This window comes from Manis pentadactyla, chromosome 16 (genome assembly GCF_030020395.1).
Source record: "Manis pentadactyla isolate mManPen7 chromosome 16, mManPen7.hap1, whole genome shotgun sequence".
Lineage (NCBI taxonomy): Eukaryota > Metazoa > Chordata > Mammalia > Pholidota > Manidae > Manis > Manis pentadactyla.
The window spans coordinates 7,129,322-7,142,957 of NC_080034.1; the positions used below are offsets into that span (position 1 = coordinate 7,129,322).

At 45.5% G+C, this 13,636-nt stretch overlaps 1 protein-coding gene across 4 annotated transcripts in view; it reads left to right on the forward strand.

The window, feature by feature from the left end:
- Positions 1-285: 285 nt before the first annotated feature.
- The window catches only part of SLC17A5 (solute carrier family 17 member 5), a 36,157-nt gene continuing 22,806 nt past the window's right edge, over positions 286-13,636 (forward strand). The window contains exons 1-6 of one of the 4 annotated variants that reach the window (XM_057493710.1): positions 329-464; positions 2,851-2,958; positions 5,921-6,117; positions 7,693-7,926; positions 11,080-11,167; positions 13,448-13,534. In XM_057493710.1, the coding sequence (XP_057349693.1) occupies positions 6,025-6,117; positions 7,693-7,926; positions 11,080-11,167; positions 13,448-13,534 (502 nt within the window). In that variant the 5' untranslated portion in view covers positions 329-464; positions 2,851-2,958; positions 5,921-6,024. Of the gene's footprint in view, positions 465-2,850; positions 2,959-5,920; positions 6,118-7,692; positions 7,927-11,079; positions 11,168-13,447; positions 13,535-13,636 lie in introns of all 4 variants that reach the window. The other 3 variants (XM_057493708.1, XM_057493709.1, XM_036916197.2) reach the window with 3 other exon arrangements.

Genomic DNA, 13,636 nt, shown 5'->3' on the forward strand with positions numbered 1-13,636 from the left:
CGCCCCCTCCCGTGCCCGCCGCCCCGCCCTCTCCAGTCCCCGCCGCGCTCCATGCGCCACGCGACTCCCCAGGACGCGGCTCCCGAGGACCCGCCCCCGGGCGCAACCGACCCCGCCGGGCGGAAGCGCAGGCCGCGGGGCCGCAGCCCGCAGGTTCCGCTCTCCCCGCCCCGCCCCAGAGCCGCCCGCACCTAAGATGGAAGCCGGGGGGAGCCGGGCGGCCGCCTCAGGGCGGGGCCTCGGGGGCCGAGCCGCCTGTGTGGCGGGGCCTATCGGGAGCGGGGCCTATTGGCCCCTCCCCCGCCCGCAGTCCCGGCCTGAGCTGAGCCGCCGCCGCTGCGCCGAGCGGGAGCCGCGCTCCGGAGACTTCATGAGGCCCCCGGCGCGGGACGCGGCCCGGACCGCGGGTGAGGAGGGCGCAGACAGCACTCCGCTCCTGCAGGGCGTCCGGAGGGTGGAAGCAGGTGAGTGGCGGCGCGGCCCGGGGGTGGGTCGGTCCCCGGCTCTCGGCCGGCGCGCCCGGCTGCGGCGGGGCGAGGGCTGTCGCGGAGCGGGAGGCGTCCCGGGCCCCCGGCCCGCCGGCCCGCTGCCCAGGAGCCGCTCCGGGGCCGGGCCTGGCCTGGCGGACGTCGGTAGCGTCCCGCGCGCGTCCCCGGGGAGAGCGAACCGGGGTAGAGCCTGCAGGTCTGCGCTCACGGGGCGGCGGAGGACCGGCGGGCGGAGGCCTGACGCAGCCGCCAGCCCTTCCTCCCCGCTGCCAGCTGCCGGGGCGCGAGGACGGCGGCGGCGGTCCCGCAGACCCTAGCGGGGGTCCTGAAACTGTGCGGTAGGGGATTGAAAGTACTGCCCGCGGCTTTTATAGCAGCCTGCAGCTTCACTTAGGGAGCAGGTTGGCTGTCCTCAAGACAGGGTGTCTACCAAGCCCTAAAGGAATTTGCCAAAGGTCTTGCAATGGATAGGAAAGGTGTTCTACAACGCATCTTTCCCTGAATTTGGGAAATTTTGAATATTTTGCTGTTTGGTACTTTTGTAACACAACGTCGTGAAAGGTAATAATCAAAACTAAACAAGTCGGTCTGCATGCATTCTGTAGCTTCAAAGGTTTGTGCATGAGAAACAGAGCTGAATTAGAAATTTCACTTTCCCTCAACAGTAAAGATCCGGTAGGATCTTTTTGTGTTTGCTTTTAACATCACCAGATGGTGGCAGTAAAGTGGCAACGTTATAGCTCTGCCCTGCAGCTGGGCGCTTACTGTAGTGGCTGCACGATGGAAATGCCATTCCGTAGGGTGTTTTACCTGCGAATGTGACTTAGTTCCATAAATTAATCTCTGTGACATATAGTGTTAGATTTCCATAATCTTCCTCTGTAAAGTAATCTAGTACGGAAATGCAGAAACAAATGCCATAATAAAGATACTCCCTAGAGAATACCGTATTCTGCTGCAATACAATTTTAGCTCAAAAGTTAAACATCATTAGTTGTCAGGAAAATGCAAACTAAAACTACAATGAACCATTAAACACCCACTAAAATGCCTAAAATTAGAAAGAGTGAAGAACCAAATGTTGGCAAAGATATGGAATAATTAGAACTCGCGTACTTTGATGGTAAGAGTGTAAAGTAGTACATGTTTTGAAAACTGGCAATTAACTTTAAAGTTAAACATACATTACCATAATACCACACAATGTTTATAGCAGCTTTATTCATAACCGTTAAGATTGGAAACAATCTAGATATTCATCAGCAATTGAATGAATAAACAGATTATAGTATATCCATACAATGGAATACTACTAGCTGATAAAAAATTGTATACTCCCATCAGAAGACACCGCTCTACTTTTAAGCCCCCAAAATGTTTGCACACCAGCTCTCCAGACACGGTTTTGAAGGTGCACAGCAGTGAACAAAACCGAACAAAGCTCCTGCCTCACTGAGCTCTTATATCCCACTGTGCGCTTTCCTAAGCCTTCAGCCCGCTCCACTTCACTCTCTCGCTGGGTCAGCCTCACTGCCCGGAGCTAGGTTTTCTTGCCGGTGCCCGGGGCTCCCTCGCCCCTGCCTTGTCACCAAGGCTCTCCCCGTGCTGTCCTGTGTGTCCCTGTGCCTAACCCCACAGTGGGGCCTGCAGCATTCCCAGGCCACACACTGGACAGGCTGCCCCCACCTGTGTCGGGTGGGTGTCTGCTCAGTGACCCTGCACATCTCACTGACAGCCACACACCCCACTCATTTCGACAACTCCTTACGTCTTTTTCCAATAACTAATTTCTCACAAGTGTGCAATAACCTCAATTCCTGATGTCCAGAAAAAGCAATAATACTAACAGTTCACAGTCATTGAAGGCATATGTGCTAAGCACTATTCTAAGCACTGTATGTATGAACTCAATCCTTATGGTAACCCTCGTGTAGGCAGACCACGAGCTGACACCGAGCGCATAGTAAGTGCTCAGTAAATACAAGCTGTTGTATTGTTCTATGAACTTGGCACCTCTGCCCCACTCATTCCGCAGAGTGCCGCGGGCTAGCCGTGCCAGGCTGTCCGGCCTCTCCTCTCCCTGTGCGCCGTCCTCATTGCACACTCCTGTCTCTGCTGCGGCATCTGCCTGCGCCACTGTCCCTGCCCTCGCCTGGTGGCTTCCTGCTCACTGGTGAAGACTGGGTGCAAGTGGTTCTCCAAGAGGCCTTTCCTCACCCGCCCTGCTCTGCACACACACACACACATACCCGCAGAATAACATGTTACATACATAGCGTAGCACTTTACCTTACTAGTGTAACATTCTTTGAAGTAAACCGGAAAGGAACTCACTTGGAGTGCCTTCCATTCTGCCCTCCAGGAACTCACTTCAGCCACACGTGACCAGGGAGGTGGACGGCAGAGAATGAAAAGTGACCTCCAGAGACCAGCCAGTGAAATCCAACCCAGAACCTAAATCCATTTCCAGGTCTGCCTCACTCTGAGTTAGCCTGTATTCTTTTAATAACACCTGCTCCACCTTGCTGAGTTAAGCCATGTCTTAGAAGTGGGTGGGTTGGGTGGGTGCCCTGTTCACCATGCAGGCGTGTTTTGCTTTGAGCTTGCTTTCCGTGTGGCAGATGCTCAGGGATGTGATCTGTCTCCTGTCCGTGATGTCACAGGCACGTTTGGCTGTATCCCCAGGCTTCCTTGAAATACAGTTTTTCTGGCTGATTTGTAATCAACATCCAATTTAATAAAGCTAGTAACCATTTATTTTTAATATTTCTTAAAACCTCATCGTGTTATATTTTGTGACATCTGGCTTTTTGTTTTCTGATTATTGACTGCACCCCAAAAACTTAAAGTTGCCTGACCCATAACTCATAGGTTATATGTGCACTAGTAATTTGAAATCATCTCACTCGCCTTTCCTTCGTTCCCCAAGCCTCTAGCCCCACATCTTACTCACCTGGTGAGGTATGTCCTGGTCCAGCCCAAGCATCACATTGGGAGAAGCTGAAAACACACAGGAGCGTAAGGGAACTGCAAATAAGGCAGAATGGAGTGATGACATTAGAAGTCAGAGGAGCATAAAATAAAGCTGCTTAAAGTAAGAATCACTGATAACTGTGTCCCTTCCTTCCACTTACTCCTGCATCTAAATGGGCAAAGCCTGTGCATCCTGCCTTTCAATTTATCTCAGATCTGCCCGGTCCTCGCTGTTGCCTCAGCTTTATTCTAGTTTAGCCACCTTGGCCTCTTATGTAGAAAACTAGGGAAGGCCCCTCAGTGATCTCCCTGAATCCACATTTCCCCACAATTCACGCTTCTCCCACTTGGTAATCTCACTGCAACCAGAGAAGCTCTCTAACCCTCAAATCACATCTTGTCACTCCTCTGCTGAAGTACGCAATGGAATTTGTAAACAAACCTTGGCAAAGCAGACAGTTCAGAAATCTGGGTTTTTCTTCTTCCAAATTACTCAAAGTAAGACATTTTAATTGTCAGATTTGGGAAGGTGATGAGTCCCCCGTCCAGACTGCAGTGTCACTGTGTGGCAGAGCGATGTTAAAGGATGCGTGCGCGCCTGTAAAACATGCCTTGCGATAGCCACACTGTCGCTGCCTGGACAGCTCCCGTGTTGCTGGAGAGAGCAACTGTGTCTGGACTCGGGTCACAGACCGCGCGAAGGAGCCTTGGAAATACAGTTCTCACTGCTGGAGTCTAATTGGCAGTAGCACTTTACCTCTGCCAGCTGTCTCTGAACTGGGAGTCATGAATGCCAAATGAAAGTGCTCCATTCAAAGATGTCATTCTTGCCCAGAAGAGAAATTGCTAGCAGTTGGTAGGTGTGTGAAGACTTACAGAAAGGGGAGTTGGATCACTTAGATGTGTGTTAATACATATCAAGTGTAGTTGTGCTGCATTCATTAAGGCATCAGCCTGAGTCAGTGCCAAGACCGTTGCACTCTGAAAAATAGACTCTTGTTTGAGGTTAGGTCAGTGAAAACACAGGATTCCCAAGCAGGCAAACACACACGTTGCTATGCCATTGCCAAACGGAAGCACACGTATATCTGTACATGTCTCTAACTTCTCATGACCAAACAAAATGATGTTTAGATTCTTATTAAACAGTCAGTGTTTGCCAAGCTTAAAAGTGTCAGACCCTGGGTGACCCCCTGCCGGGAACAGCCAGCAATCCCTGAGACGACGGGTGAAGGATCTGACTTTACAGCAAGAGAGGAGAGGGCGAGGGGGTCGGCGCTGAGAGGCAAAGACCCTTTTCTCTGTTCGCATTCATATTTATTGTGTGCTTTCAGATCTTTACATCATGATTAAAGATACCACAGGTGCAGATCACAAGAGTGCAGAAAGTTACAGGGTGTGATTAATCTTAAGCCTTTAGAACAAAGAAATCAAAGGTTTCCAACAATAAAGTCTTTACACAGACCCTGACATTCCAAGGGTCTGCACCCCATCCTGCAGTCCCATGACACCCTCTGGAAACTTCCATCTGTATCTTAGCAAGCCAACACTGCACAGCCCTACCACTAACATTTCCATCCCCCACAACCTACTTTCTCTTTGTCACTAGCTTCCTGACTCCCGCCCTCAGCACTAGAGGACAAGGTAGGATGTGTGCATAAGCCCATGAATAGAGTAAAATAGGCCAGCTCCCCCCACAGGACTCTGTTCTCATCGCCACATCCGGCCCACTCTCCTTCCTGTGATCATTGTGGCACCTTCCCTCACTTCCTTTTTTATCGTGGGCCCTTTAAGCCTGATCACCTGAGCAACTGTCAGAGATGCTTCGCGTTTGCTTTGGGATTCTTAAGCACACTGAGTCTAGGAGGCCCTAAGTGTTGATCATGGCTTGTGGTTCAAACCTGCCTCTGAGGATATTTTCCAAGGTAAGAAGTGTATCCAGAGGACTTTCGTGTCCTGGCCTTGGCAATAATCCCAGCCGGGCTGCCCCTGCAGGGGGGCGGCCACCAGCCCTGGTCACCAGCACATACGCCAGGCGACGGCGAGTGCCCAGGCCCTCCTCAACTGTGCTTTATTAGGTAATTCCTCAGAAATAGTGATGCCAAGAACCCCCCTTACCTGTTTTTCTCATGTCTTGGCCAGCCAAGTGGAATTTGGGGTTCAGTTTGGCTCCGTGATGGAGATTTCTCCGCACACAGTTGGGGATGCTGTTGCCTGCACGTTTTAAAAACCTGTCTTACAGCTCAGGCTCTCGTGTTAAATGCTCCCTGGTAACTGCAGATACCAGGGACAAATTCTCTTCGAGAAATGTTTTTAGATATGCTTAATCTGACAGTATTCTTAGAAAAACATTCATGATTTATTAATTTGTACACATCTAAAAAGTAACGTTTTAGTGATTTAGATAGTATCATCTAAGTCACTCTTTCATTGGAAGCGTCCCCGGCTCCTCGTTTCAGCTCCAGCATGCTGCTCTGCTCGTTACAACTTAGCAGTTCTGGCCTTTTTTGGTTTCTTCATCCTCTACGCCTTGCGTGTGAACCTGAGCGTCGCACTTGTGGACATGGTGGACTCAAATGTGACCGCAGCCGACAACAGGACATCCCAGCCATGCGCGGGCCACTCCACTCCCCTGACGGCACTCCGTGATCCATCGGTAAGGGCTGCTTTTTAAGCAAACTGTCTTAACCCTGAGCTATGAAAGGTCTTCCTTCATCCTGCAGAAAACATACACACTTAGTTCATGCAGACTCTGAAGCACTTTCTGTTGTGTTTTCCAGGCACAGGTTGGACAGTAACAGGACTACAGCTGCTGTGCCTCTGCTGTGGTGCACCTTAATCTGTTCAAAAAGTGTTCTTTCTGTGTCTTCTATGAACAAACCATTCTTGAAGAAAATTTGGAAAAACCTGTTTGGCCTACCAAAAAATCATTTTGCATGTTGCTGGTTTTTATGTGACTCAATAGCCACTTAAGATTCCTGTTGCAGGGGGCCTTACAAAATCTCAGGTGCAGAATGAAAGATAACTGGTCAATGTGGACACTCTTTTTCCAGAACATACGCCTTCTAACCCAAGCCACTGAGTCACTTTACCTGCCATGTGACGGTAGAGTTGCGAAGTGTGTGTTCACCTTTTGTTCAGAGAATTTAGTTTAACCCAAACTTTAACTGTTTTATTTTGCCTATTACTTGGGGAGACAGGACAAGTTGGAAATGCTGGGGTCCCTTCTTGTGAGTGTGCTGTCAGCTGTTCTCAGTACGCACGGAGCCAGACCCGCGCGGTGAGGCACTCCCACCGAGCGCTGAAGCAGGAGGAGGGTTCTGCCCGTGCAAGCACATGTACAAAATAACAATTTACCAAAAATCTCTATTTGACTTCAGTAATATTCCTGAGTACATATTCGGGTACACCTCACCCACTTGCCCCCTGCTAGGCAGTTCATGAGGTCAGAGAATTCTTGAGATGAGCTGCCAGCTATTATCCTAAACACGGGTAGTTGGGGGCTGGCCTTGCATCTTTCCCCTTGGCATGGGCTTCTGTCACTCCAGCTGCTTACCTTCATCTGCCTGACAGGCAGCAGAAAGCACACCTGGACTGGTTCTTGACACGCCAGCTCGGGTGTAGGTGGTGTGCACCAGGGGTGTCAGATCTCAGATGGGTCGCTAAACCCTCGTCACCCTGCCATGTGCTGCTGCTGCTGCTGACAAGACATTTCCTGTCACGTGAAGTAATGGGTCCATTTAGGTTCTTGCTGTTAGCATTGTTCTATGTGCGTGTCCGAGTGCCTGGTCTGAAATGGGCAGATATGAATGATCTATATCTAGGCATACTAACAGCCAACATTAAATGGACCCTTAGTGCGTGTCAGACCTCATTTTATGTACCTTTTCGTTTAATCTTCCCAGATCACAAATCCAGTAAGTCACGGTGCATGGCTTGAACCCAGGCCTGGTTCCAAACCCTGGCTCAGCCCCTCCAGTGCCCTGTTCAGTGGCTTTCGGGATTAAGTCCGTCACAGCTAAGGCTTCCTAAGGTTTATGACTCAGTCATTTTCCACTGACTTTTAGAAACCGCATCTGTGTCAGGGGGACTCGCCTGCGTCGTTGGCATGCTCTTCAGTCTGAGGCAGTGGTTCAGAATCACATTTATTTGTACATGCATGCCGAAAAGAGAAAGGAGCTGTTCCATCAAGGTCTTAAAAGGTTGTTTTTTTTCCTCTTACTCTTCACAGGGTAAAAGGTACCAGTGGGATGCAGAAACTCAGGGCTGGATCCTCGGTGCCTTTTTTTACGGCTACATCATCACACAGATTCCTGGAGGCTATCTGGCCCGCAGAGTGGGGGGTAAGCTGCTGCTGGGGCTCGGGGTCCTGAGCACCGCCGTCCTCACCCTGTTCACCCCCGTGGCCGCAGATGCCGGCGCTGGTGTCCTCATCACGCTCAGGGCGCTGGAAGGACTAGGAGAGGTAGTGTTTGTTTCTTATTTTTCTTATGTTGTTTTTTTATCTTCCTAAAGATACCGTTCTTTGGTTTGAATATGAAACAAAATTTGTCATTGGGAAGATACAAGGATTTCATTTTTAATTAGAAAAATGATTAACTAGAAAATAATCTGAGTAGATTTCACTGTGGTCAATGAGGAGGAGCACCCTGAAATTGGAAGTTTTACTCAAAGGCTGGAGAAAACATTCTCCAGGGGACACTTCACAGCTCCCCCTGTTCTCTCCTACTTTAGGAGAGAAGAAAATAAACCACCACTAAAATAAACCAGGTCAGGATAGACGATCATTACCTCCTAAACTTCTGCCAGTTTATTTCTGCTCTATCATTGATTGCCCAGGTCTAAAACGCATTTTATGCATAGGATAGCCTTGTTTTACTTTTTTTATTTTTTTTATTTTGGTATCATTAATCTACAATTACATGCAGAACATTATGTTTACTAGGCTCCCCCCTTCACCAAGTCCCCCCCACATACCCCATTACAGTCACTGTCCATCAGCATAGTAAGATGCTGTAGAATCACTACTTGTCTTCTCTGTGTTGCACATCCATCCCCGCGCCCCCCACACACTATACATGCTAATCGTAATACCCTCTTTTTTTTCCCCCTTCCTTATCCCTCCCTTCCCACCCATTCTCCCCAATCTCTTTCCCTTTGGTAACTGTTAGTCCATTCTTGGGTTCTGTGATTCTGCTGCTGTTTTGTTCCTTCAGTTTTTCCTTGCTGTTATACTCCACAGATGAGTGAAATCATTTGGTACTTGTCTTTCTCTGCCTGGCTTATTTCACTGAGCATAATACCCTCTAGCTCCTCCATGTTGTTGCAAATGGTAGGATTTGTTTTCTTCTTATGGCTGAATAATATTCCATTGTGTATATGTACCACATCTTCTTTATTAATGCATCTACTGATGGACACTTTGCTTGGCTAATGTGAATAGTGCTGTGATAAACAGTGCACATGTCTTTTTTAAAATGTGCCACTGCATTCTATCTTATCTATGTATCTATCTATGTATCTGTCTGTCTGTCTATCTATCTATCTATCTAATCATCTATCTATCTATCTATCATCTATTTATTTATAATTAATCTACAATTAAATGAGTAACATTATGTTTACTCAAGTCCCCCCACCAAGGTCCCCCCCACATACTATCTATTACAGTCACTGTCCATCAGTGTAGTAAGATGCTGTAGAATCACTACTTGTCTTCTCTGTGTTGCACAGCCCTCCCCGTGCCCCCCCATTATACATGCTCATCATAATGTCCCCTTTCTTTTTCCCCGCCCTTATTGTTTTACTTTTAAAATTGTTCTTTGTAGAATTTCCTCTTTGTCCTTTTTTCTGGCCCTCTAAACACAGAGACAAATAATTTGCATTTGATATAACTATACTTATTTAGTTCTATGATTCTTCTGACTTTTCTGCTGCTTTTATAATTATTGATTTTTATCTTTTTTTCTCTCCTCCTTAGACTGTTTAATTTTTCAAATTTTAATTCCTTATGTTGCTTTCCTTCCCACTTCTCTTTTGCATTTTATCATATGTACCTCCATCTTTAAATAATCATGTTTTCATTTCTAACTTTGAACTTCTCCCCATGAAACCACGGCATAGGTTTATTTTGCTCTCCCTTAAGCAAGACAGTGGCTGCAGAGTTTGGTGCACAGCACGAAGGCTATTTGATCACCCATCTGTACGTACTTGTTTTGTCCTTATCAAATGGAGGTGTACTAAATAAACCCTTATTGACTACAAATAATAATTGCCCCCTATTACCAGGTTCCTCTTCTCCTTACTTAAGTAAAATATACTTAATTGTAGTGTATTTTATCTGGTCTAGATACTGAATCTCCATCCTGAATGTATCCCCATATTGTGGCTTCCTATCTGTGCATGCCACCAACTTAGCATCATAGAATATTGATTATATTACTGCTGCTATCTCAAGTGATTGCCCTGTTTTTCAGTAGAATTTAATTTGTGTTTGTTCCCAGGGTTCTGTCATTGTTCATCCTGCAGTATGAATCCCAGATACTTTGCCTCCTCTATAAACCTCGGTCAGCATTTTTCATCTGTAGCATCCAACTCACTGTCAGTATACATATGTTTTCCCCAGGGTTTTATAATAAAGTCTTCCACAGCACAGTCTCTGTGGGTATTTCTGACCCTCTTGAGCTTTGTTCCAGGACGACTCATCCTGTGGATGCCCCGTGATGCAGATTCTTACCAATTTGCTATGTTGCCCAGATCGTTTTTGCCCTCCATTGGTATTTCCTTTTTGTTGTTTTTGAAAGAGCAGAAAGTACAAAGTATTAAAGATTTATTCTTTTCTCCATTAATAATAGAACTAGCTACCATTTATCTTTGCAACAATCATACAATATAAGGAGTATTATCTCCGTTTTACAGATAAAAGAAACTGAAGTTAAGGAGGTTACCTAGTCTTTCTGGCCTACACAGTGGGTGGCCAAAGAAAGATGTGAATCTACTGCTTTGAATCTACCAGAATCTATTCCCTCCTCCTTGCCTGCAGCATCTCTCCTCTCCCAAGTCTGTGAGCTGCCCTGTCCCCACAGTCCAGTGCCTTTGCGTATCAGTAATTGACATTTACTAGGGTAGTTATCACAAGAAAAAAAAAGACTATGAACATATTAATTGAATTCATCCTTGTGAGACCATTTTTTCCTGTTGATTAAGGTCAATTAGGGATCTCCCAGTTTCCCAAAGTATTAGCTCAGTATTTTTAAAAGTTACGTATTTGTAATATTCCCATTTCATTCAGGCCATCAATAAAGTGAATGAGTAAAACTGACCTTGAGAGGGATCCTTTTATGTCACCATTCAGTCCATTTTTTAAATTAATTGTAAGCCTTACTTTGCAATCCTCAAACCAGCTAACAGAATCCATTAATCTCTGTTCAGATTTTGAAAGTACTTCATTATAAGGTATTTTCACTCAATATTGTAAAAACTTCTCACCTCATGGAACCAGATTCTAGTTGTTTGATTCTTATCCATAAATTTCTCTTGGAACAAAATATTCAACTGAATCTAAAGCATTAACAAAACTACCTTGTATTTCATCAGCAGTGCCCTTTCCCCTCCCTAGGGTGTCACATTTCCCGCCATGCATGCCATGTGGTCTTCTTGGGCACCACCTCTTGAAAGAAGCAAGCTTCTTAGCATTTCATATGCAGGTGAGATAACTGTTCTTATAAAAAGTTTTGCTGCAAAAACTGAAGGAACAAAATGGCAGTAGACTCACAGAACCCAAGAAGGGACTAGCGGTTACCAAAGGGAAAGGTACTGGGGGTGGTGGGTGGGAAGGGAGGGAGAAGGGGAATAAGGGGCATTACGATCAGCACACATAATAGAGTGGGGGGCATGGGGAAGGCAGTATAGCACAGAGAGGACAAGTAGGGGCTCTATAGCATCTTATGACGCTGATGGACAGTGACTGTAATGGGGCATGTGGGGGGGACTTGATAGTAGGTGGGAATATAGTAACCACAATGTTGCTCATGTGAAACCTGAGCATAAGATTGTATATCAGTGATATCTAAATTAAAAAAAGTTTTGCTACAACTTGTTAAGTACATACTAGTGTCGAGGGAAGAGGCCTGCGCACCGGAGTCACACAGTGTCAGGTGTCTCCTTGCAGGGAAAGTAAAGTTCTGTGGGTATAATTTTATTATTAATTTTCCTCTGGCTAACCAACATAAGCAGTGTGGCTCAGTTGACTCATGTCCTCCATCTGCCATCATTTATTTCAAAACATGTTGCCTTTTCAAATGTTGGTATAGAGAATACTATGTTTTGTTTTTAAGCCCAATAGCTGTAAAATTGAACACTTTGTTCTTAAACTGTGATTTCTAATTTGATCATCTGATAAACATATCAGCTGCTCTCTCTGTCCTTCTCCATGTACATCTTTTTTCTGTGCATTTACTTGCTGTCACTCTGATCTGTAGGTGAGAGATTATGAGGTTTCCATGTGAATTACAATTTTACCAGGTTATACATGAGTGAAAACTTTGGGACCTGACTGCTTTGTAAGATAAGTACAGTGGTTGAGAAAAACTTCTCTGTGGTGACCTTTAAGCTAAAACTAAAGGATCAGAAGAAACCAGTCATGCAAGGAGCAGAAAGAAGAGCATTCCAGCCGATCCGAATAGCATGTACAAGGGCTCTCAGGCAGGAAATAATGTAATTTCTCAAAGAAATGAAAAACCACTGTGGGTGGCTAGGACATAATGAAAAAGGGGATAATGGCATAAGAGGAGGTTAGAGAAATAGACAAGGGCCTGATTATACCAGACTTTACAGACCACAGGAAGAAATGTAGATTTTTTTCCCAAAATACAATGGGGAGACATTGGTTTTTAACCAGGAAAGAGACATGACCCAGTTTACACTTTACAGAGGTGATAACTGCAGCTATGTAGAGAGTGACATGAGAAATCTGATGGTAAGTTCAAGAGCAGGTACCATCCATAGTTCCCCTTTACATGTTGAACAAAATCTAAACTCTGACTGGGGTACACATTCTTTACAGTCCTCACCACTTGGTGTCATCCAGCTCAGTCCCTGGCACATAATGCCTGATCCGGAGTTTGACTGACTTTTCCAGCCTTTATCTTTTCTTCCTTCCCTTCTCCCAAGTGAGTTCCCAGACCCTATCTCTGCTTTCCTACGTCATTCCTCTGCTTGTCCTGTCACATCTGCCTCCGCATCTTCTTTCTTGCCTCGTTTCACAGGGACCAAATCTCCCCCATCTTTTCAAGCTCCACTGCTGCTGCTTTTACCTTTTCCTGAGCTCTGAAAATCAGAGGTGACCTGTCCCATATTTGAACTTCCATATGGCTCTGTGCCACTTAGCGCTCTCTAACATGTAATAATTATTTTATATTTATTTCCTACTTAAGACTAAAACTTGAAACCAGAAGCAATGTCTGATTATTATAGCTCCCATCATGTTTGGTAGTTAAAAAGAATTTCATTATTTATTTATCTGAAACACTTGTTTGTAATATATTTTGGGCAGATTGGATTAGTAAAAGCTTCATCGTTTCATCAAGTAGGCTGCAGTGGGTTATGTGTATTACTTAGCAACCACCTTTGAACCTTTCCACAAACACCTGGATTTCTAATACATTTACTAGTAATGTGATATTTATTAGTTCATATTATAATAGGTCTTCTATTGACTCATGCCTACTAATTCATCAGTAGCTACATTGTAACTAATGTAACTACATATTAATGTATACACTTTACATACTATGGGTCTTTTCTAATACATGATTCCTTAAGAGAGTAGATCATTTGTATTTACATGTGACCAATTCAGTTCCTGTAGGATGTGGATCATTCTCTCCTCTCTGCATTATCTGTTACTCATCTGCTTTATGCAGTAGACATGTCGCCTCTTTATTCATCACTCTCCAAAGGTTACTAAGTCTTTGTTGTTATTCTAGGAGCACAGCTTGGGACGGTAATTTCTCTTCCTCTTTCTGGAGTAATTTGCTTCTATATGAATTGGACTTACATCTTCTATCTTTTTGGTAAGTTTATTATAAAATGTAACCTAAATTATAATGTAACAAGTCCAAAATACAAATCAAAGCCACAGTGAGGTATCACCTCACACCAGTTAGAATAGCCAC